Source organism: Schistocerca americana, chromosome 7 (genome assembly GCF_021461395.2).
Source record: "Schistocerca americana isolate TAMUIC-IGC-003095 chromosome 7, iqSchAmer2.1, whole genome shotgun sequence".
NCBI lineage: Eukaryota > Metazoa > Arthropoda > Insecta > Orthoptera > Acrididae > Schistocerca > Schistocerca americana.
Window position 1 is genome coordinate 96,577,333 of NC_060125.1, and position 22,154 is coordinate 96,599,486.

General features: G+C 46.7%; 1 protein-coding gene across 1 annotated transcript in view; it reads left to right on the forward strand.

Moving 5' to 3' along the window:
* LOC124622739 (dipeptidase 1-like) overlaps window positions 1-22,154 on the forward strand; it is a 231,545-nt gene that overhangs the window by 198,547 nt on the left and 10,844 nt on the right. Inside the window, exon 9 of the mRNA XM_047148529.1 lies at window positions 4,908-5,046. Within this exon, the coding sequence (XP_047004485.1) occupies window positions 4,908-5,046 (139 nt within the window). The remainder of the gene's footprint in view (window positions 1-4,907; window positions 5,047-22,154) is intronic.

Sequence of the window (22,154 nt, forward strand, 5' to 3'; positions counted from 1 at the left end):
CTTGATTATCGGCTTGATGTCTGCCGAATCACTAAAGGGGCACATATCGAACATTTGTGAATGCCTAAAAAAACTATTTGAGTTTTTGTATGTGCGTGCAAAGCATTGTGAAAATATCTCAAATAATAAAGTTATTGTAGAGCTGTGAAATCGCTTCAATCATTTGTAATAACCCTGTATACCTGCCCTCGTGTTCCCACGCAGTCCGTCATCAGTCCACTGTCACGTTCGAATGTCCCACAAACCTGAATACTGCAGGATTAGACCAGCTGACCAGATAGAGACCCAGAATGAGTCCCCTTTCGAGCTCTGTCGAGTACTGAAATTCAGTCTCGAGTGAATATGAGGCCTCTCCGCGTCCTTCACAGTGATCACCCGGCATATGAGGCTTTTCGCTTCCATTATATGGCCTAGAAGGTCTGGTAAATGGAAATGAGCGTTTGGCGCCATTGGCCGCGAGGCCCCTTACGGGGCAGGTCCGGCCGCCTTGGTGCAGGTCTTATTACATTCGACGCCACATTGGGCAACCTGCGAGCTGGATGGGGATGAAATGATAATAAAGACAACACAAGACCCAGTCCCTGAGCGGAGAGAATCCCCGACCCAGCCGGGAATCGAACCTGGGCCCGTAGGACGGCAATCCGTCACGCTGAGCGGTGAGCCATCGGGGTAGACAGAAGGTCTGGTGACAACCTTAGACAAGGACCACGCCAATGCACTCTTGTAGCCGTTCTACCTGTAACACAGAACTGCAGCTCTAATCATTTACACTGATGAGCTGAAACATTATGAGCACCTGCTTAATAGCTTTCTTGTGCCTCTTTGGAGCGAAATACATCACTGACTCTGTGTATCAGGGATCCGGCAGTTTGTTAGTAGTTTTGTGGAGGTATGTTCCATTAGATGTCTGCGCACAAGTCACGTAATTCGCGTAGATAACGGGCCGCTGATTTGCGTAGTTGGTGATGGCGGCCGATAGTGACCCTGATAGAGTCCATAGGATTCACATCAGGCGAATTTGTCCGGCTAGACATCAACGCGTGCTTTCTATAATGCTCCTGAAACTACTGTAGCACGGTTCTGGCTCCGAGACAGGGACAATTACACTGCTGAAAAGTGACATCGCCGTCGGGAAGTCATCAAGCGTGAAGCCATCAAGCGGTGCAGGTGGTTCGCAGTTGTCGGCGTGTCTTCGATTAGTACGACAGGTACTATGCATGCGCAGGAGAACGTCTCCCATAGCATAATACTGCTCGCACCAGCCTGCGTCCGTGGTGCGCTGCACGTTTCGAGCCGCCGTTCGCCTCGATGACGGCGGTCGTTGAGACGTTCGATGATTCGGCACGTTTCCATTGATCGACGGTCGAATACCGATGGTCCCATGCCAACTGAAATCGTAACTGACGATGCCGTTGGGTCAACATGTGAACAGGTTGGCGTGGTGGAGCTCCATGTTCAACAATGTACGATGAACAGAGTGTTCCGAAAGACTTGAGCGTGCATCAGTATAGCGCTCTTTCGACAGAGATGTCACAGATCACCATCTGTCCTACCTTACTGAGCAGACCAGCTTCTGAATGCTACGTTCTGTGAAGAGTCCTGGACGTCCAACCATTTAGAACTTAGTGGCAATTTCACTGTCCTTCCATCTCTTTCTGTACATGTATCACGACAGCAGCACGTGAACATTCGATCAGATCCGCGGTTTTCGAGATACTGGTTAACAGGCTCTGCATAATAATAATCTGCCCTTTACCAAAGTAGCTAATCTCAGTTTACTTCCCCATTTGCACTTCAAAATGGAAATTTGTGGTAAGGTCTTACGGGACCAAAGTGCTGAGGTCACCGGTCACCAAGCTTACACACTTCTTAATCTAACTTGCGCTAAGGACGACACACATACCCATGCCCGAGGGAGGACTCGAACGTACGACTGGGATTTGCACTTCTTATCATGGTGTTAACATCGCCACATGCATGGGTCGTCGGCTGCGGTGGCCCATAGTGAGGAGTGTTCAGTGCCTAGCATCAAAGTGTGATGTTAGTTTCGCCACAGTTCGCCCTGTCCTGTATCTGTCCAGCCTACGATGTCGGAGATAAGTAATGAGGAGTGGCCGCCCAACCCCACGATGTCTGAACGTGGTTTCACCTTGGTTTCGCCACATGCTAAAGACACTCACCACAGCACTCCTCGAACACACAACAATCCGTGCAGTTTCCGAAATGCTCGTGTCGAGCCTCCAGTCCATCAGAATCTGCTGCCGGTCAAAATGAGTTAGATCGCACGTGCCTCTCCCAGTGTACTCACTGATAGCACGATCACTTATTCTGCATGCACCGCGCGTTTGTCTGACTAGCAGCCATTCTTCTCCAGGTGACAGTGCTGTCGCCTGGATGGATGTCCCAGGTCGGTGGTCATAATGTTCTGACCGAAATATATATTGTTTATTTTAACTTTGGCTTATTCTCTGAGATGTCTTCATATGTATCTGGGGGTGGTGTTGCCTTCTGAAGACATGTTTACACTGGTTATATACTTCTGTTTTACTTCAACTACCGAAAGTAATACAGTCTGGTTTTATTCAGGAAGATGAAAGGTAGCTGAGGGTTCTGATATAGAGAAAGCTATTTACACTTTCAATGAGAAGGCACTTAATTCATTAGATAAGAAATTAGAGGGAGCTGGCATTTTCTGTGGCCTTTCAAAAGCCTTTGACTCTTAAGTAAATTGTTACGGTGTCACAAGAAATGCTGCAAAATGGTTTGCCTTACCTATATAACAGGAAACAAAGGTTGTAATTTTGAAATACCTGCGCAGTAAGCAGTCAGACTTCATCTGACTGGTAATTAATTACATGTGGTGTTCCTCAAGGTTCCATCTTCTGTCCATTGCTTTTTCTTGTGTGCATTAATGACCTCTCACCTGTTACATTGACAGATGCTAAGTTTCTTTTGTTTGTAGATGATACAAACATTGCAATAAGTAGCAAGTCAAGTACAGATTTAGAAACAGCTGCTAATCAAATTTTCACTGACATTAATAAGTGATTTAAAGCTAATTCACTGTCATTAAACTTTGGGAAGACCCACTACATGCAGTTCAGAACCTGGAAGAGACCCTTCCAGCATGTGTGTAACATATGAAGACATGCAGATCGAAGAGGTTGATAGTGTTAAATTGACAGTGTTAAATTTCTGGGATTACAACTCGATAATACATTCAGTTGGGAAGGGCATACCACAGAATTGGTAAAGCGCCTAAACAAGTCTGTATTTGCCATGAGAATAATATCAGATGTAGGAGATATAAATATAGAAAAACTGGCATACTTTGCTTACTTTCATTCTATTGCGTCATATGGGATCATATTCTGGGGCAACTCATCAAACCGAGCAAAAGTTTTTAATGTGCAAAAGCGTGTGATAAGAATCATTTGTGGTGTAAATTCAAGAACATCATGTAGAAACCTGTATTTCAACCACAGCTTCTCAGTATATTTATTTCTTAATGAAATTTGTTGCAAGTAATACATCTCAGTTCCCAACCAATAACTCAATACATAGTATCAAAAGTAGGAACAAGAACAATCTACATATAGACTTAAAATCAATTACCTTTGTCCAAAAAGGGGCCCAATATTCAGGAACACACATTTTCAATAAATTGCCAGCAACCAATAAAAACTTGGTTTTCGATAAAGCATGGTTTAAACAGAGTTTGAAAGACTTTTTGATAGCCAACTCCTTCTACTCCATAGATGAATATCTTTACAGAGACTGTTAAGCCAGCTTAAGTAAACATATCTCTTAGGTTTCAGTTTTGGCAGCACTTAGTCACAACAGTCAAGATTAGGTATTTTGTGTATGATAAATTTATTAATAGTGCATAACAGTGCTTCATTCTGACCGGAAGTTAATTCTCTAAATATTAGATGTTCCAGTTTACCGCGTTGTATTCATGTATTTCGACAATCTCCTGACAAATAATCATGGTAGTATGTATTATATTCAAATGTTTTATGTTTTTATGCTATATTTTCTGACACGTTCCACACCCGCGAGAATCATCCAATTTTTTGGGTCTATGAAACGAAAACTGAATCTAATCTAATCTAATCTGAGTCAGCTAAAACACTAAAGAGTGGTAGAATGAAATTTTCACTCTACAGCGGAGTGTGCGCTGATATGAAACTTCCTGGCAGATTAAAACTGTGTGCTGGACCGAGACTCGAACTCGGGACATTTGCCTTTCGCGGGCAAGTGCTCTACTGACTGAGCTACCCAAGCACGACTCACGCCCCGTCCTTGCAGCTGTAGTTACGCCAGTATCTCGTCTCCTACCTTCCAAACTTCACAGAAGCTCTCCTGCGAACCTTGCAGAACTAGCACTCCTGGAAAAAAGGATATTGAGGAGACATGGCTTAGCCACAGCCTGGGGGATATATCTAGAATGAAATTTTCACTTTACAGCGGAGTGTGCGCTGATATGAAACTTCCTGGCAGATTTAAACTGTGTTCCGGATCAAGACTCGAACTCGGGACCTTTGCCTTTCGCGGGCACTCAGTTTTAATCTGCCAGGAAGTTTCAGTAAAGAGTGGTCTCAGTTGAAAGAGCAAGTGCATGGTTCAACTGACAGAATGAAAGTATGATTAGCGCAGTCAGTAAGCAGAACTGTAGTGGGCTATGTCGAACGTTTTCATTCGCTTGCTTCCACGTACTGGCTTCACCCAAAAGAATAAATGACTAATTCAAATATTATGTAAAAGTGCGACCGAATGAGTCTATTGCTTTTGAACAGCTGGCTGACTCGATTGTTTCCATGCTGCCATCAGCATCACTAAATGATAGATCAAGTGTGGGCTTTACTGGCAGTAGACAGTAGAGAGGGGTGCATGCGATGTTGCAGCACGCCGCTGGGCCTAGAGGACTCGTCGCGCTACCCGCACCTGCTGGCCGAGCTGATGGCGCGTGGCGGCTGGACCGAGGCAGACCTGCAGAAGCTGGCCGGCAGGAACCTCATCAGGGTCTTCCGGGAGGCCGAGCGGGTGAGCGTCCCAGCGGCAACAGCGGGGAGCGGGGGCCTCTGCGCTCCCTGTGTGGTAGAGATGGGCAATCTCGTTCATCCTTGGGAACTAATTCACTGCTGATCGTTCTTTTTTGGGAACCGTTCATTTTTACTCGTTCACCGTTCATTTGTACTTGGTATATGGTTCTTATGAAAAACTGAAAACTAGTAGTGTAGGTGACTGAAGGATGGAAGGCACCAAGAGGGGGCACTTGCCTCCCCCCTGGAGTACATTTTATTCATTACAGAATACTTATACACTTTTAGCAGTACTTTCTGTGATATTGCAGAATCTCTCGTTTAGCCAACCGTAGCCTTGTGTGGCTGATCGCAGGGAAAATAATATAGGGTGACGAACGGAAAACTGGCCCCGAGTACAGACTGCTCGCCAATTACGGGCGATGTGTTGCCCTGTACGATCAGATACAACAAACAGACAAACATGTTATAATTAGGCAATGAAGAAATAACAAGCTAATGCAAGCAACAATTGCGATACAATCGATGACGATGTGTAGAGAGTTGGAGAAGAGAACATGAAAATCTCACGCGACGCGCATGGGCTATAGCTCATGTAGTCGTGTAAACCTGTTGGTGGCTGTTATTAAAGTTAATGCAGTAATAATAATAATTAAGTTCGCAGTAATAAAGTTTTTGGTTTGAAAGCTCCTTCTGAACAAATGTTTTTGAGATAGTAAGTAAATACGATTTTATGGCAATCTGTGTCTTTTCAAATGGAGATGCACCGCTTTTCCTACTGAGCCAAAATGATCCACAACCCTCTTTTTTTTTCAAAGAAACCAAACTAGCAGAAAATGCAAATTGGAAACAACCTAACTTAAAAATAATTAGAGCCTTGCTAAATGTAATGTTTTGTATATGAGAGATACACGAAAATCGTTTTATACGAGTTTTCTTACACTAAAAATTAAGCAAATTATTGAAAGTTAGCTGCTAAATCAAGTCGATGAAACCAAAAAATATATGAATAACTAAAAAAAAAAACTTGCCTTGTTATAAGTATGTCTTCAGCTGTTCATCGATATAATGAAGTGAGCTGATATGCCCTTTTGTTACCTGAAAAGACGTACCTATTACATACAACGTAATTTTTACGTAATTTACGTAATTATAAAATACTTTTTGATTACCGGTCGTGGACGCTGAATAGCCAGAACCAAGTGCAAGAACTGTTGTGGACTGGCAATACAGCGAATCCACTATGACAGGAAGCCGAAAGGCACGCGTTTAAACTCACGGAGGCTGGCGTGAGGTCTGGAAAATGACAAGGAATTGAGACTAGCAAAAAAAGGTACGTAGCTTCTGGAATACTTAACTTTAATCCATAATTGGTGAACATCGGTCTGACGGTACATGCATCCCAAGATAAATAGCAAATGATAATGGCGCCTTGCTATGTCGTAGCAAATGACGTAGCTGAAGGCTATGCTGACTATCGTCTCGGCAAATGAGAGCGTAATTTGTCAGTGAACCATCGCTAGCAAAGTCGGCTGTACAACTGGGGCGAGTGCTAGGAAGTCTCTCTAGACCTGCCGTGTGGCGGCGCTCGGTCTGCAATCACTGATAGTGGCGACACGTGGGTCCGACGTATACTAACGGACCGCGGTCGATTTAAAGACTACCACCTAGCAAGTGTGGTATCTGGCGGTGACACCACATTCCTCCCCCGCAAATCGGCGGACGGTTGTGGCATAAGGCTTCCGCCCGCCGTGGGGAGGACCCCATGTTGACGTATTCGACGAGGTGGGGAGCCTAACAACAGGCGAGGCTGTGCCAACCGCACCCTGCCATTCGGTCCGAGGGGAGCTAGGAAACGCCTGAAAACCTAGTCCAGGGTGCACGCCAACATGCAGTGTACGCGCCCGTAGAGAGACAGGAGGGGCCGAAGGGTCGACCTCCATCGGGTCGGGGTACGCGACGGACGAAGACGACCTATGGTCCGGAGCGGGCAAGAAGTCCATGGCAAAGGACAACGGATCACGGGAAGCGATCGGCGGCGCGTGACCCAGGTAGGCGCCCGCCGGTTGCAGCGACGCGTCCACTGCGGTCGTCGCCGGCGGGAGAACAGGCGGCGGCGGAGGCGGCGGCGGCGGGTCGCCATGGGGCAAAATGGAAGGCACCGTCGGTAACACCTGGGGATGAGGCGAGCCAGTAGATGGGTCCCCAGGGCGCTGACCGGACGGCACCGTCGCTGAAAGCAGACGGGGAGAGGCAGAACCCGTGCGACGACAGAGGCGCAGCTGATTGAGATGCCGACGTACCTCACCAGAGGCCCCCAAAACCAGATATATAGCGCGGCCGAGGCAGCGAAGAATGCGCCCTGCGAGCCAACGCCGTGAACCTCGATAGTTGCGACAGTATACAACGTCGCCTGGGGCAAAAGCAGGTGTCTGCCGCTGCACAGGAACCTGATGCGGCGGATGCAGCAAAGACATCAAGGTTCGATGAGGGCGACCGTGGAGCAGCTCAGCCGGCGAGCGACCACCTCGGGACTGAGAGCGATACGAGGACAAAAAGAGCAACAACGCGTCCTCCCGAGAATGCGACTCTTTCAACTTCAACATCTGTGACTTGAAAGTCCGGACCAATCGTTCAGCGGCACCGTTGGACTGTGGCGAAAACGGCGCAGACGTCAGATGTTGAATACCATTGGCCTTGCAGAATGACTGAAATTCTGCGGACATGAATTGTGGGCCATTGTCGGAATCAATAGTCTGTGGAAGACCTTCAATGAAAAAGATAGTGGATAACGCTTGGATGGTGGCAGAACACGTCGTGGAAGACATCCGGACAACAAAAGGAAAATTACTGAATGAATCGATCACAACCAACCATCGAGCATTCCAGAATGGACCAGCAAAATCGATGTGTAAGCTTTGCCAAGGGGAAGTGGCTTTTGGCCATGCAAAAAATTTCCGCGGTGGTGCAGATTGTTGATCGGCACACACCATGCAAGAAGAGCACATATGCGTAATCGCAGCATCGATTCCGAACCAAGTACAGTGCTGACGAGCAAGTTGTTTCGTTCGCACAATACCCCAATGTCCTTGGTGGAGAAGCCGTAAGACAGAGGACTGTAACAAACGTGGGACTACGACCCTGGACTGATCATTATCAGAATGCAACAGCAAAACACCACGTCAAACAAAAAGTCTCTCCTTGCGAGCAAAAAATCGGCGAACCAACGGATCCTCTATCTGTGACTGTGACAAGGGCCATTGCGTAGCAACAAAACGCAGAACGGTAGCAAGGACAGGGTCAGCGGCTGTGGCTGTAGCTACACGACGAAAATCAATCGGAAACGATGCGACCACGTCATCGGTTTCCGAATCAATGAACATGCAAGCAAGTTCGGAAGAATCGAATGCTCTATCCTCAGCAACAGGCAAACGGGACAACGCATCGGCGTTTCCGTGCTTAGCAGTGGACCGATACAAGATATCGTAGCGGTACTGCGAGAGGAAAATAGACTAGCGAATGAATTTCTGCGCTGTACGTGGAGGTACAGGCTTATTCGGATGAAAAAGCGATGTCAAAGGTTTGTGGTCTGTGATGATGGTAAAGTTACGACCATACAAGAAATCATGAAACTTAGAAACGCCAAATACGAGAGCCAATGCTTCTTTCTCGATCTGTGAATAATTTCTTTGCGCAGACGAGAGCAATTTGGACGCAAAGGCAATAGGGCGATCGTGCGATCCATCTTTGTGCGCAAGCACAGCACCGATCCCGAAATCCGATGCATCCACCGTCAACAAATGGTGCTTCCAGGGATCGAATGGCGTAAGGCAAGTATGGGAAAGCAACGCCGATTTCAACTGGCGAAAGGCGCGTTCGCATTCCGTCGTCCAGACGAGCGGAACACCCTTACGGCGTAAGCGATGAAGCGGAGCTGAAATGGAAGAGGCGTGGCGCACATAGCGATGATAATAATTGATTTTTCATAGCACACTCTGTAGCTGCTTCAAATTCTGCGGGGAAGGCAAGTCTTGTATGGCACGGAGGTGCTCTAGACTGGGATGTATGCCTTGGGCATTGAGTACATGGCCCAGATAGGGTAAGTCACGAGCAAAAAAACACACATTTTTCCTTCCACAAGCGAAGACCATTTTGTCGCAAGACCTGAAATCATGTTCTGCGATTGGCTAAATGTTCTTCTTCCGTCTTTCCGGAGATCACAATATCGTCCAGATAGTTTGCTGCAATAGGGACCGACAAACAGTTTGGAGATATTGCTGAAACAATGCGGGTGCGGATGCACACCCGAATAGCAGTCGTTTGAATCGGTACAAACCAAGATGCGTGTTAACCACTAAAACGCGCAGGTATTCTTCGTCCATCGGTATTTGCAAGTACGCATCTGCTAGGTCCAACTTCGAAAAATATTTACCCGGGCACAGTTTCCAAAAAGATCTTCTGGGCAGGGTAAAGGAAAAGTTGCAGTCACTAGTTGGGGATTCACTGTTGCCTTGAAGTCCACGCAAATTCTCGATTTTCCGGAAGGCTTTTGCAAAATTACTAAGGGTGATGCCCAGAGAGACGCCTGCACACGTTCAATTACACCTTGTGATTCCAAATCGTGTAATGTTCTTGCGACCTCATCACGCAATGCGTGGAGAACATTGCGTGCTCTGACAAATTTCGGTTGCGCGTTTACTTTCAGTTCCAAATGTGCTTCATAGTTCTTAGCGCAACCAAGGCCTGGTGCAAAAATGTCTGCAAACACTTCACATAGACGAGAAACACTGTCTGAAGGCACAGTCTGGTTCACTGACAGGACCTGATTGACTATAGACAAGTTAAACAACTGAAATAAATCGAAACCAAACAAGTTCACTGGAGAAGAAGAATGAAGGATGTACAATGACACAAGTTTTGTTTGTCCCTTGTATGTTGCAAGAAGGCTGCACTGTCCTAACACAGGGATTGCTTGTCCTGAATAACTACTGAGCTTAACATTTGTGGCACGCAACAGAGGTGTGCCCAGCTGTTTGTACGTGTCTTGATTGATCAGTCAAACTGCAGCTCTGGTATTGAGCTGGAATGGGATCACGTTGCCATTAATGTCCAAGCCTACAAAAAGTTTAGTGTCCTGCTGATGACAAGAGCGACTGTCTCGTGCAACGTGAACTGACACTGGTACAGAATCACTTGGGACTTGATGGGATTGCCGGCGATGTCGATGCACACTATTTGTGGGACGAACACAGTCACTGTTAGAGAGAGTGGCACTGGGCGGAGTGGAATTAACGTCATGAATGTCCATGGGCGAAGGTTTACGAGCTGGAGCATCCTTGGTTCGATGCCGATTCCGGCGCGAAGCAAAGGGCCTGGAATGGTTGTGAGTGTCCGATCTGAGCTTTTTCTGGCAAACACTTTGAACACGTCCTTTTCTATTACAGAAAAAGCAAATAGCTTGGCGTGATGGGCAATTCTCACGTGAATGTCTAGTAGCACACTGCGGGCATGATTTCACTGCATTTGCTTGCTTGCACGGCACACGTGGCTGAGAGCTTGGCGGCAGCTGTGCGGACGGGCGCGAGAGCTGTTTACTGTTCCGTGTAGCGCGCCCAGCAGGCCGGTTAAAATGACACACGGCTGGTGAAGTTGCAAATGATTCCTGAGCAAAGTCAAGTGTGTCCTGTCGATCCAATATGTCCATCACTTGTTGAAGGGAGGGATTGACTAGATTCAAAATCTGTTCCCGTATACGAACATCAGAAACGTTCTGTGCAATCGCATCACGTACCATAGTATCTCAATAAGGGAGTCCACATTGACACTCAAAAGCACAATCCTTAGTAAGGCCTTGCAAAGTTGCAACCCACTCCCTATTAGTTTGACCGGCCGTACGTTTTGTACGAAAGAAGGTATACCGTTTAGCCACTACATTAACTGATTCTTTGAAATATGCATCTAATGCAGACAAAATTTCGTCGTAGGACAGAGTTGCTACGTCGCGTCGGGGAAATAATTTCACTATCACTCGGTACGTCTGGACGCCTATGGATGCTAACAAAAAAGGCTGCCGCTCGTTACCTTGAATTCTGCAGGCGGCGCGATGGAAACCAAATTGGCGTGACCACTCCGTCCAGCTTTCCAGTGCAGCATCAAAAGGACGAAAAGTTGGTGTAACAGCGTGTTGGGGCTGCGGTAGCGGTGGAGCGGCGGCCGCCGCATCGTTTTGCAGTGCACGTTGACCCTGGACGAGCTGTCCAAGGGCATCCAGTAAGGCCTGCGTCTGCTGATTCTATAAGCGATAAAATTCGGACAGTACATCTGGAGATTGTGGCGAAGCCATTACACAAGTAAATCAGGGCAATATAGCTACGAACGCGGAATTCTTGTCGCCAACTGTTGTGGACTGACAAGACAGCCAATCCACTATGACAGGAAGCCGAAAGGCACGCGTTTAAACTCACGCAGGCTGGCGTGAGGTCTGGAAAATGGTAAGGAATTGAGACTAGCAGAAAAAGGTATGTAGCTTCTGGAATACTTATCTCTAATCCATAATTGGTGAACATCGGTCTGACGGTACATGCATCACAAGATAAATAGCAAATGATAATGGCGCCTTGCTAGGTCGTAGCAAATGACGTAGCTGAAGGCTATGCTGACTATCGTCTCGGCAAATGAGAGCGTAATTTGTCAGTGAATCATCACTAGCAAAGTCGGCTGTACAACTGGGGCGAGTGCTAGGAAGTCTCTCTAGACCTGCCGTGTGGCGGCGCTCGGTCTGCAATCACTGACAGTGGCGACACGCGGGTGCGACGTGTACTAACGGACCGCGGCCGATTTAAAGGCTACCACCTAGCAATTGTGGTGTCTGGCGGTGACACCACAAGAACAGTTTGGAACACATGTAAAATAGACGATCGCAGTGACCGATACGAACAACTGGATACTGAACTATCTAGGAGCAGTCGGCAGTGGAACTGAGACAGGTGGTCATGCGAAGAACGACGAGTGCTGCCGAGGGAGACCGAGACTGAGACGAGCTCGCGACCGAGGCTGGAACGAGAACTGCCGAAGTGACCGCCGCGACCGAAGTGAACTAGTGACCTATGAACCGATTGTTCCTCGTTCCCAGGAACTATAAGTAGACCACCGCAACCGAAGTGAACTATGAACCGATCGTTCCTCGTCCCCGGGAACTATAAGTAGACCGCCGCGACCGAAGTGAACTATGAACCGATAGTTCCTTCGAATTCGTCCCTCAGTCCTTTCGTTCATCTTGGTGAACCGTTCCTTTGCGCCCGTTTGTTCGTGAACTACCCATCTCTACTGTGTGGCGACCTCAGTCATTGCTGGTGGGTTAGCGGGGGGGAGGGGGGAGACCGAGAGGGGGCACTCGAGCAGTCTACCCGTCTACGAATCTGGGTTCAGGCTTCTTATCCACTACACAGATCTCTAGCAATGATTGTCTGCGGCTTTGCTGAACTGCAGGGCGACGCTAAATACCGTGACTTTAGTTGTCAACGTACACGGTGATTCAGATAACGTATTGTACTCTGCATGGATTTAAACAGCTTCTTTGCTTCGGCATATGACACGCGACGTCTAACTTTAAGTTCTTGAATTTTCTTTTCTTCCTTATAGTAGGGATACTCTCTACTCCAGACTGGACGTGAATTAGAGCAAATAACACTCACTGATGGAGATGAACATTCCACACCTAGTTCATGAGCCGCTGGACCACCGTTCCATCAGGTAACACGACCATTACACGCAACGGTTGTATGACCGAACCTTTCACACTTGAAGCATCGCATGGGATGTGGAAAAAAAGGGCGAACCGGTAATCGTAAGAAACCTGCCTTAATGTGCCTGGGCAGGTCTTGCGTATTGAAAGTCAGAATGAATGTAAGTGTTGGTTTAAACTGCCCATCCACTCAATTCTTCAGATTTTGAACTTCCATAACACTGTCGTCTGCCCATTCCGGTTGTGATACGCTGATGTCCTCACCCATGAGGACTTCACACGTTACCACACTGCGGCTGGAATTTAAAGCTTTATGCAGTTCAACAGCAATAGGGTAGTCACCCAATGCAGCTGCTTGTAGAAGTCTCTATAATTGACCAGCCGTTTCAATCAACAATGTGCCATTACGTAGCCGTTTAAATGTCTTCAAACTACATTTAATACAATCTAAACCTTTCTGGATGTAGAATGGGTACTTTATGGCCGTATCACTTTAGGACATGGTGTAAAAAAGATCTGAGGATGGTCATAACAGACTGAAACTGGTCATCGTCTAAGGAATTCATTTGTGATCAGAGACTGGAATAAAAAAGCATTTTACCTTAGCAAAGGTTCCCTCGGCTCTTTAATCTATCACAAAAACATAGTGACACACCTATACCCTGTTACCATAACAGATTCTGCATTTTTGAGGAGTATGCTCAGAAGAGGTACCTTCACGGCTTCCCTTGGTGGAATGGGTAACAGTGCTCACCAGTCGCCCACCCAATCCACTGGAATCAGTTTTTGAAGAATTAAGAGGCTCCATGGCCGTCCCATTTGCAGCTAGGGAACAGACGTCCACCCAGAGCCCCGCTTGGCTGACTGAGCAAGGAGGACATTAAAAGCAGACTAGCACTGGCAAATAGGGCATTCATGGCCAAGAGAAGTCTACTAGTATCAAACACAGGCCATAATTGGAGGAAGAAATTTCTGAGAATGTACGTTTGGAGCACAAAAAAAAAAAAAAAAATGTTTCAAATGGCTCTGAGCACTATGAGACTCAACTGCTGAGGTCATTAGTCCTCTAGAACTTAGAACTAGTTAAACCTAACTAACCTAAGGACATCACAAACATCCATGCCCGAGGCAGGATTCGAACCTGCGACCGTAGCGGTCTTGCGGTTCCAGACTGCAGCGCCTTTAACCGCACGGCCACTTCGGCCGGCGTTTGGAGCACAGCGTTGTATGGTAGTGAAATATGGACTGTGAGAAAACCGGAAAAGAACAGAATCCAAGTATTTGAGTAGTGGTGCTACAGCCGAATGTTGAAAAATAGGTGGACTGATAAGATAAGGAATGAGGAGATTCTGCGCTGAATCGAAGAGGAAAGGGGTACGTGGAAATACTGACAAGGAGAAGGAACAGGATGATAGGACATCTGTTAATGCATCATGGAATGACTTCCATGGTACTAGAGGGAGCTGTAGAGGGCAAAATCTGTAGAGGAAGACAGTGATTGGAATACATGCAGCAAATAATTAAGGATGTAGTTACAAGTGCTACTCTGAGATGGAAAGGTTGGCACAGGAGAGGAATTCATGGTTGGCCGCATCAAACCAGTCAGTAGACTGATGACAAAAAAAGCCACTGTGCAAGCTGGTGGTGGCTCCATAATGGTGTAGGCTGTGTTTGTATGTAATGGACTGGAGCCTCTAGTCCAACCCAACCGATAGTCGACTGCAAATGGTTACGTTCGGCTACTCGGAAACCATTTGCAGCCATTTATGGACTTTATGTTCCCAAACAACGATGGAACTTTTATGAATGACAATGCGTCACCGGGTCACAGTTGTTAGCGATGGGCCTGAAGAACATGGTGGACAACTGAGTGAATGATTTAGCCACCCATATCGCCCGTTATGAATCCCATCTAATATTTATGAGACACAATCGAGAGGTCAGTTCGTGCACACCCTGCACCGCCAACGTATTGCTTTTTATACAACAAAATTTTCTCAAGCTTTTTAGCTTTCATTTCCGTTTCAGATTTTTAATATTCAGTTTTAAGTTATCATCAGAGAGTATGATGTGATTATTTTGGAGCTATATTTCGTAACTGATTGGATAGTCTGGATTGAATCATATGAGGGAGTACGCTACTTCAGATCGCTGAATATCCATATTAACCCTAGATCAATGAACCCTCATAAAACTGATGATTGCAGTTAGTACCAATTCGCGGTTCCCACCAATCTGGTAATGTCAGTAATGGGATGTAAAACAGGATATTTTGTGCTTATTTTGTATGTGACATGCCACTGTTTCCTCTTTTAGTGTTCTAGGATTAATAACATGAAAAGATGTACTTAACATATACAGTAGAAATATAGTTACTGTTTGGGTATCAATTTTTCTGCCTTAAAATACTAAGTGGATAATCTTTTGAGATACAATGATTTGGGTACTTCTTGCCAAATTCAGTTTTTAGCTATGACTCGTTTTCAAACTCGCTGAAACAATTATATCAAACCGGTAACATTACCCCGTCCTGAAAAATTTAAAGTTGAAACCTTCGCCCTGAGCGTCTGATGCAGCCAAAGAACTGTAAGTCTGAATCCTTGGCCGTGTAACACTTGTGCAGAATTAGGTGTAAGACCTGAGTACGGATTCATCATGCTAGTCTACCAACTAGTAGTTAGTGATCAAGTGTACGTTCGATAAAGAGCCATTCACGGGATCCAGATCACTCGACGCAAACAAAACCGCCGACTGGTAGGTACTTTCAGAGACTACTGCAGTCTGTCAAGGATTGCGTCGGTTTCCGGTGCGGACGACACCGACTGGCTGATAATAACCAAACTGAGCTCTGGACTCCATGACAAGAACATGCAGACACATTCAGTGCTGTGTGGCACCTGATTTGGTCACCCTTTAGAAGGTGTTCGAAATAAAGCACGAGGTGATGAAAATATTCGTAGTTAAAAGGTCAATTAAACACACATTTCAAAATTATTGACTGCCAGGAGACGTCACTCAGTAACCGCGCAACACGCCCCAAACATCGATAACGGGTTCAATTCATCAGATATCCCATATGCATCTGCAACAACTCATTGATGTCACTGATGTCAAGTGCTATGTTTCATCTCCTGTACCAGATAGTCTCAGACGTTTCCTATGGGGTTACAGTCGAGTGATTTAGCTGGCCAACAGAGGTGAGATACGGTGGCCGATTTTTCTCCAAACCAGGAACGAACACGCGCAGCCCTGTAAACACGGCTGATGTCTTCCTGGCAGATGAGAGTGCCCACATAATACTCATTGTGAAGATACAGAAGAGAGGGCAGCACTTGGTGCTGGAATGTAATGGCTTACTTCGTGAGCTTCTCAGAGGCACTCCCCGTTCTGGAACGGCGTTGAATATGGTTCTACTTGGAAAAGCTGTTTCAGAAACAGGAAGCGCTATATTCATCTTCAGGACGCACAAAACGTTCTGCCGTACGGCTTGAAAGAGCTTTCATTGTGCCGGACCTAACGGTAGCTACTAAATGATACAGGTTCTTGGCTAATATTTCCGTTTTTTAATCTCACTTTTGAAATACACATGCTGTTATCATATTCGCCCTAAAACAAGGTTCGTAATGTCAAAATGAATACTATATCTTCGTTTATTCTATTTGGCTCAGCCCCACAGCAAATTCTCTCACCAACAATAAGCGTAAGTATACAGCCCGCGACCTGCTGTCCAAAGAATTGCAACTTCAGCCAGCCAAGAGACAGCTGGAAAGTTCACATGGTGTTTATTAGTTTTATACGCTCACTCATTACTATACAGTTAGCCACTATTTAGCAATCTGATGTTTCGGAACTACAGCTGCGTAGCGTGCCACATTGAAATTTCAGCTCATCGGAACGAAGTCAAAAAATTATCTAAAACTCTGGAAACGTACGTCAACGTTGTTTACATCTGATCTCATCGTTTTCCGAACCCACTCTACTTCTCAGCGAATGCAAATTACAACTTTTTTTACAAAATTACTATAACACTAAAACGTGAGTTCTCACTCCACTAAAGATACTACTAGACACGTCAAGGATAGCGCGCGCAAGCCTACCTCCCTTCCGGAAAGCGCGAACGTTGTCCTCGCTCATTGGCCGGCACGCACTGTAGCCGGTCAGCTTCAACGCTTTTCACATACGGCACGGTAACTTCTCCTTGACTATTCCGCAACTCAGACATTACTTTAAGCACTTTTAGAACTTTGTATTTTATAAAAAAGCATTTAAACAAAAATAGCTCCTTCTTTATTGGTCTTAAGGACGTAAATAAGGATTTTGCTTCCAGACTCCTTGGTACTTTACAATAAGCACATCACACCCTGTGCAGTGTCTGGGAAATCTGCGTACTCGGCTCGCTTGACACACATTCAAACAAATCGTATTAATGAGTTTTATTACAAAAAGAAAAGATACAATACTTAAATTCGCAATCACACAGACGTGTAGCAATCAAAGGGCGACATACGAAATATTAAGTCTTGTTCAGTATGCACAATCCAGTTCTGTGCTACATAGAGTGTACAAGCGAAGTAACGAGCGTTGACGCTTCAATCCAAGTCGCTACTCCTGAAGCTGCTATTCAACTGGGCCGTCACTAGTCGGTCGCGGAGCTTATGTCCTCTGCTGTGGCGTTGTCGTCCTGGAGGGAGGTCCGGTCAGCGTGCAATTGGCTGACTTCTTCTCACAGCCTTCTCTTCTCTATTGTTCCCGACTGGTGTGCCACCGCTTGACTTTACGCCGTAACACCTTCTATGTGATTTACTGGACGATTACACAAATATTTACATGCTCATCCAAAATCAATTATCAACAAATTCCAACATTCATACGTTACATACACCGATGAGCCAAAACATTATAACCACCAGTTTAATAATGTGTTGTCCCACTTTTCAAATACAGTACAACAGGTACTGTGCTTGGCAGAGATTCTACAAGCCCTTGGCAGGATTCCAGAAGTATGTGGCACGAGATGTCTACGCAAAGGTCTACATCTGCATCTACATCTACGTCCATACTCCGCAAGCCACCTGACGGTGTGTGGCGGAGGGTACCTTGAGTACCTCTATCGGTTCTCCCTTCTATTCCAGTCTCGTATTGTTCGTGGAAAGAAGGATTGTCGTTATGCCTATGTGTGGGCTCTAGGGCTCTACTCTCTCCGATTTTATCCTCATGGTCTCTTCGCGAGATATACGTAGGAGGGACCAATATACTGCTTGACTCTTCGGTGAAGGTATGTTCTCGAAATTTCAACAAAAGCCCGTACCGAGTTACTGAGCGTCTCTCCTGCAGAGTCTTCTACACTTTTCTACATTTAAATTCAATTGCCATTCGTTGCACCATGCGTCAAATCGTTGCAGAGCCTCCTGCATTTCAGTACAATTTTCCATTGTTACAACCTCTCGATATACTACAGCATCATCCGAAAAAAGCGTCAGTGAAGTTCCTATGATATCCACAAGGTCATTTATGTATATTGTGAATGGCAACGGTCCTACGACACTCCCCTGCGGCACACGTGAAATCACTCTTAATTCGGAAGACTTCTCTCCATTGAGAATGGCATGCTGCGTTCTGTTATCTAGGTACTCTTCAATCCAATCACACAATTGGTCCGATAGTCCATATGCTCTTACTTTGTTCATTAAACGACTGTGGGGAACTGTATCGAACGCCTTGCGGAAGTCAAGAAACACGCATCTACCTGGGAACCCGTGTCTGGGGCCCTCTGAGTCAAGCAGTTCCCGCAAATGGTGGTTTAAGGGCACTTAGCTGGCGCCGGGTATGTGTTCCAATGCGTACAGATCAGTCACATTTACTGGTCAAGAAATCGATGTGAGTTCACTATAATGCCCCCGAACCACTACAGCACGATGCTGACCTTACAATAGGGACAGTTATCCCGGAAGACGTCATCGCTGTAGGGGGAGACTTCAAGCAGAAAGCGATGCAGGTTGCCCGCAATAATGTTCACGTAGTTCACCGCTGTTATGATGCCTTCGACTACCGCCACAGATCCCATGGGGGAAGCCCATCTCGGATTACCCCATAGCATAATTCTGCCCTCACTGGGCGGCATCTGTGACGCGCTGCATGTTTCGCGTAGCCATTCGCCTGGATGACGGCGTGTAAGGGCCTAACCATTGAACTGGTGTGACAAGAAATGCAATTCATTCGACAGGCGACACGTTTCTATCGACCAACTGTGAAAAGTCAGTGAAGCTGTGCCCACTGCAATCGTAACTGACGATGTCGATGGGTCAACACGGGAACACGTAGGCGTCGTGTGGTCTGGAGCTCCATGTTCACTGCCCTTTGGACGGTGTGCTCCGGTACACTTCTGCCTGCACCAGCATCGTACTCTGTCTCTAGATCTGCCACAGATCGCTGCCTGTCCTGGATTACACAGTTATGAGACGTTGTAGTCCAGTACCATACGGCCTACTCGTTATTTCGCCATCTTTCAACCACTTTCCCTAGATGTGCCTTTTCCAAAACCTCTTAGTTGTTGTTATTGTGGACTTCAGTCCTGAGACTGGTTTGATGCATCTCTCCATGCTACTCTATCCTGTACAAACTTCTTCATCTCCCAGTACTTACTGCAACCTACATCCTTCTGAATCTGCTTAGTGTATTCATCTCTTGGTCTCCGTCTACGATTTTTACCCTCCACGCTACCCTCCAGTGCTAAATTGGTGATCCCTTGATGCCTCAGAACATGTACTACCAACCGATCCCTTCTTCTTGCCAAATTGTGCCAGAAACTCCTCTTCTCCCCAATTCTATTCAATACCTCATCATTAATTATGCGATCTACCCATCTAATCTTCAGCATTCTTCTGTAGTACCACATTTCGGAAGCTTCTTCTCTCTTCTTGTCTAAACTACACTCCTGGAAATTGAAATAAGAACACCGTGAATTCATTGTCCCAGGAAGGGGAAACTTTATTGACACATTCCTGGGGTCAGATACATCACATGATCACACTGACAGAACCACAGGCACATAGACACAGGCAACAGAGCATGCACAATGTCGGCACTAGTACAGTGTATATCCACCTTTCGCAGCAATGCAGGCTGCTATTCTCCCATGGAGACGATCGTAGAGATGCTGGATGTAGTCCTGTGGAACGGCTTGCCATGCCATTTCCACCTGGCGCCTCAGTTGGACCAGCGTTCGTGCTGGACGTGCAGACCGCGTGAGACGACGCTTCATCCAGTCCCAAACATGCTCAATGGGGGACAGATCCGGAGATCTTGCTGGCCAGGGTAGTTGACTTACACCTTCTAGAGCACGTTGGGTGGCACGGGATACATGCGGACGTGCATTGTCCTGTTGGAACAGCAAGTTCCCTTGCCGGTCTAGGAATGGTAGAACGATGGGTTCGATGACGGTTTGGATGTACCGTGCACTATTCAGTGTCCCCTCGACGATCACCAGTGGTGTACGGCCAGTGTAGGAGATCGCTCCCCACAACATGATGCCGGGTGTTGGCCCTGTGTGCCTCGGTCGTACGCAGTCCTGATTGTGGCGCTCACCTGCACGGCGCCAAACACGCATACGACCATCATTGGCACCAAGGCAGAAGCGACTCTCATCGCTGAAGACGACACGTCTCCATTCGTCCCTCCATTCACGCCTGTCGCGACACCACTGGAGGCGGGCTGCACGGTGTTGGGGCGTGAGCGGAAGACGGCCTAACGGTGTGCGGGACCGTAGCCCAGCTTCATGGAGACGGTTGCGAATGGTCCTCGCCGATACCCCAGGAGCAACAGTGTCCCTAATTTGCTGGGAAGTGGCGGTGCGGTCCCCTACGGCACTGCGTAGGATCCTACGGTCTTGGCGTGCATCCGTGCGTCGCTGTGGTCCGGTCCCAGGTCGACGGGCACGTGCACCTACCGCCGACCACTGGCGACAACATCGATGTACTGTGGAGACCTCACGCCTCACGTGTTGAGCAATTCGGCGGTACGTCCACCCGGCCTCCCGCATGTCCACTATACGCCCTCGCTCAAAGTCCGTCAACTGCACATACGGTTCACGTCCACGCTGTCGCGGCATGCTACCAGTGTTAAAGACTGCGATGGAGCTCCTTATGCCACGGCAAACTGGCTGACACTGACGGCGGCGGTGCACAAATGCTGCGCAGCTAGCGCCATTCGACGGCCAACACCGCGGTTCGTGGTGTGTCCGCTGTGCCGTGCGTGTGATCATTGCTTGTACAGCCCTCTCGCAGTGTCCGGAGCAAGTATGGTGGGTCTGACACACCGGTGTCAATGTGTTCTTTTTTCCATTTCCAGGACTGTATTTATCGTCCGTGTTTCACTTCCATACATGGCTACACTCCATACAAATACTTTCGTCAACGACTTCCTGACACTTAAATCAATACTCGATGTTAACAAATTTCTCCTTTTCAGAAACGCTTTCCTTGCCGTTGCCAGTCTACATTTTATATCCTCTCTACTTCGACCATCATCAGTTATTTTGCTCCCCAAATAGCAAAACTCCTTTACTACTTTAAGTGTCTCACTTCCTAATCTAATTCCCTCAGCATCGCCCGACTTAATTCGACTACATTCCATTATCCTCGTTTTGCTTTTGTTGGTGTTCATCTTATACCCTCCTTTCAAGACACTGTCCATTCCGTTCAACTGCTCTTCCAAGTCCCTTGCTGTCTCTGACAGAATTACAGTGTCATCGGCGAACCTCTTGCGGCCCATGTCTTCGCTATAATGGCTCCCCATTCATCCCTCTTCGGCTCACATTCTTTCAGTACTGCGTCACCTGACCGCAACACCAGATGGAGGCATTCAGCCACCGGATGGGCAGTGGTCACAATGTTCTCGCTCATCAGTGTGCATGCTGTATTATTCTTCTCAATCACTTTTGCAGCACAATAAATAAAAGTAATTATGCCAAATGGTAGGAATTATTAACCACTGTCTGAAGCTGAAAACATTATACACCTACACCAACGGGAAAAAATCGCAACACCTGCAAATAATTAATTTAGAGGTAACAGATTTAAGTGATTGAAATTGCAAGATCACAGGTTAATGTAAGCGCGAGATAAGCCACTACAAATGTGAAGTGCTAGTCCACTAATAATCGATGTAACAGTAAGAATGTTGTATGCATGCGTGGAGACGTGGATGCATTCTGTTGTACAGGTGCCAGATCTCAGTTTGCTTGTTGCACTTGGTCTGTCAATAAAATGACGCTGGAGTTGTTTTCAACAATGTCCCATATGTGTTGGATTGGAGGCAGATATGGTGATCTAGCAGGCCAAGGCAGCATGCTGACATCCCGTAGATCA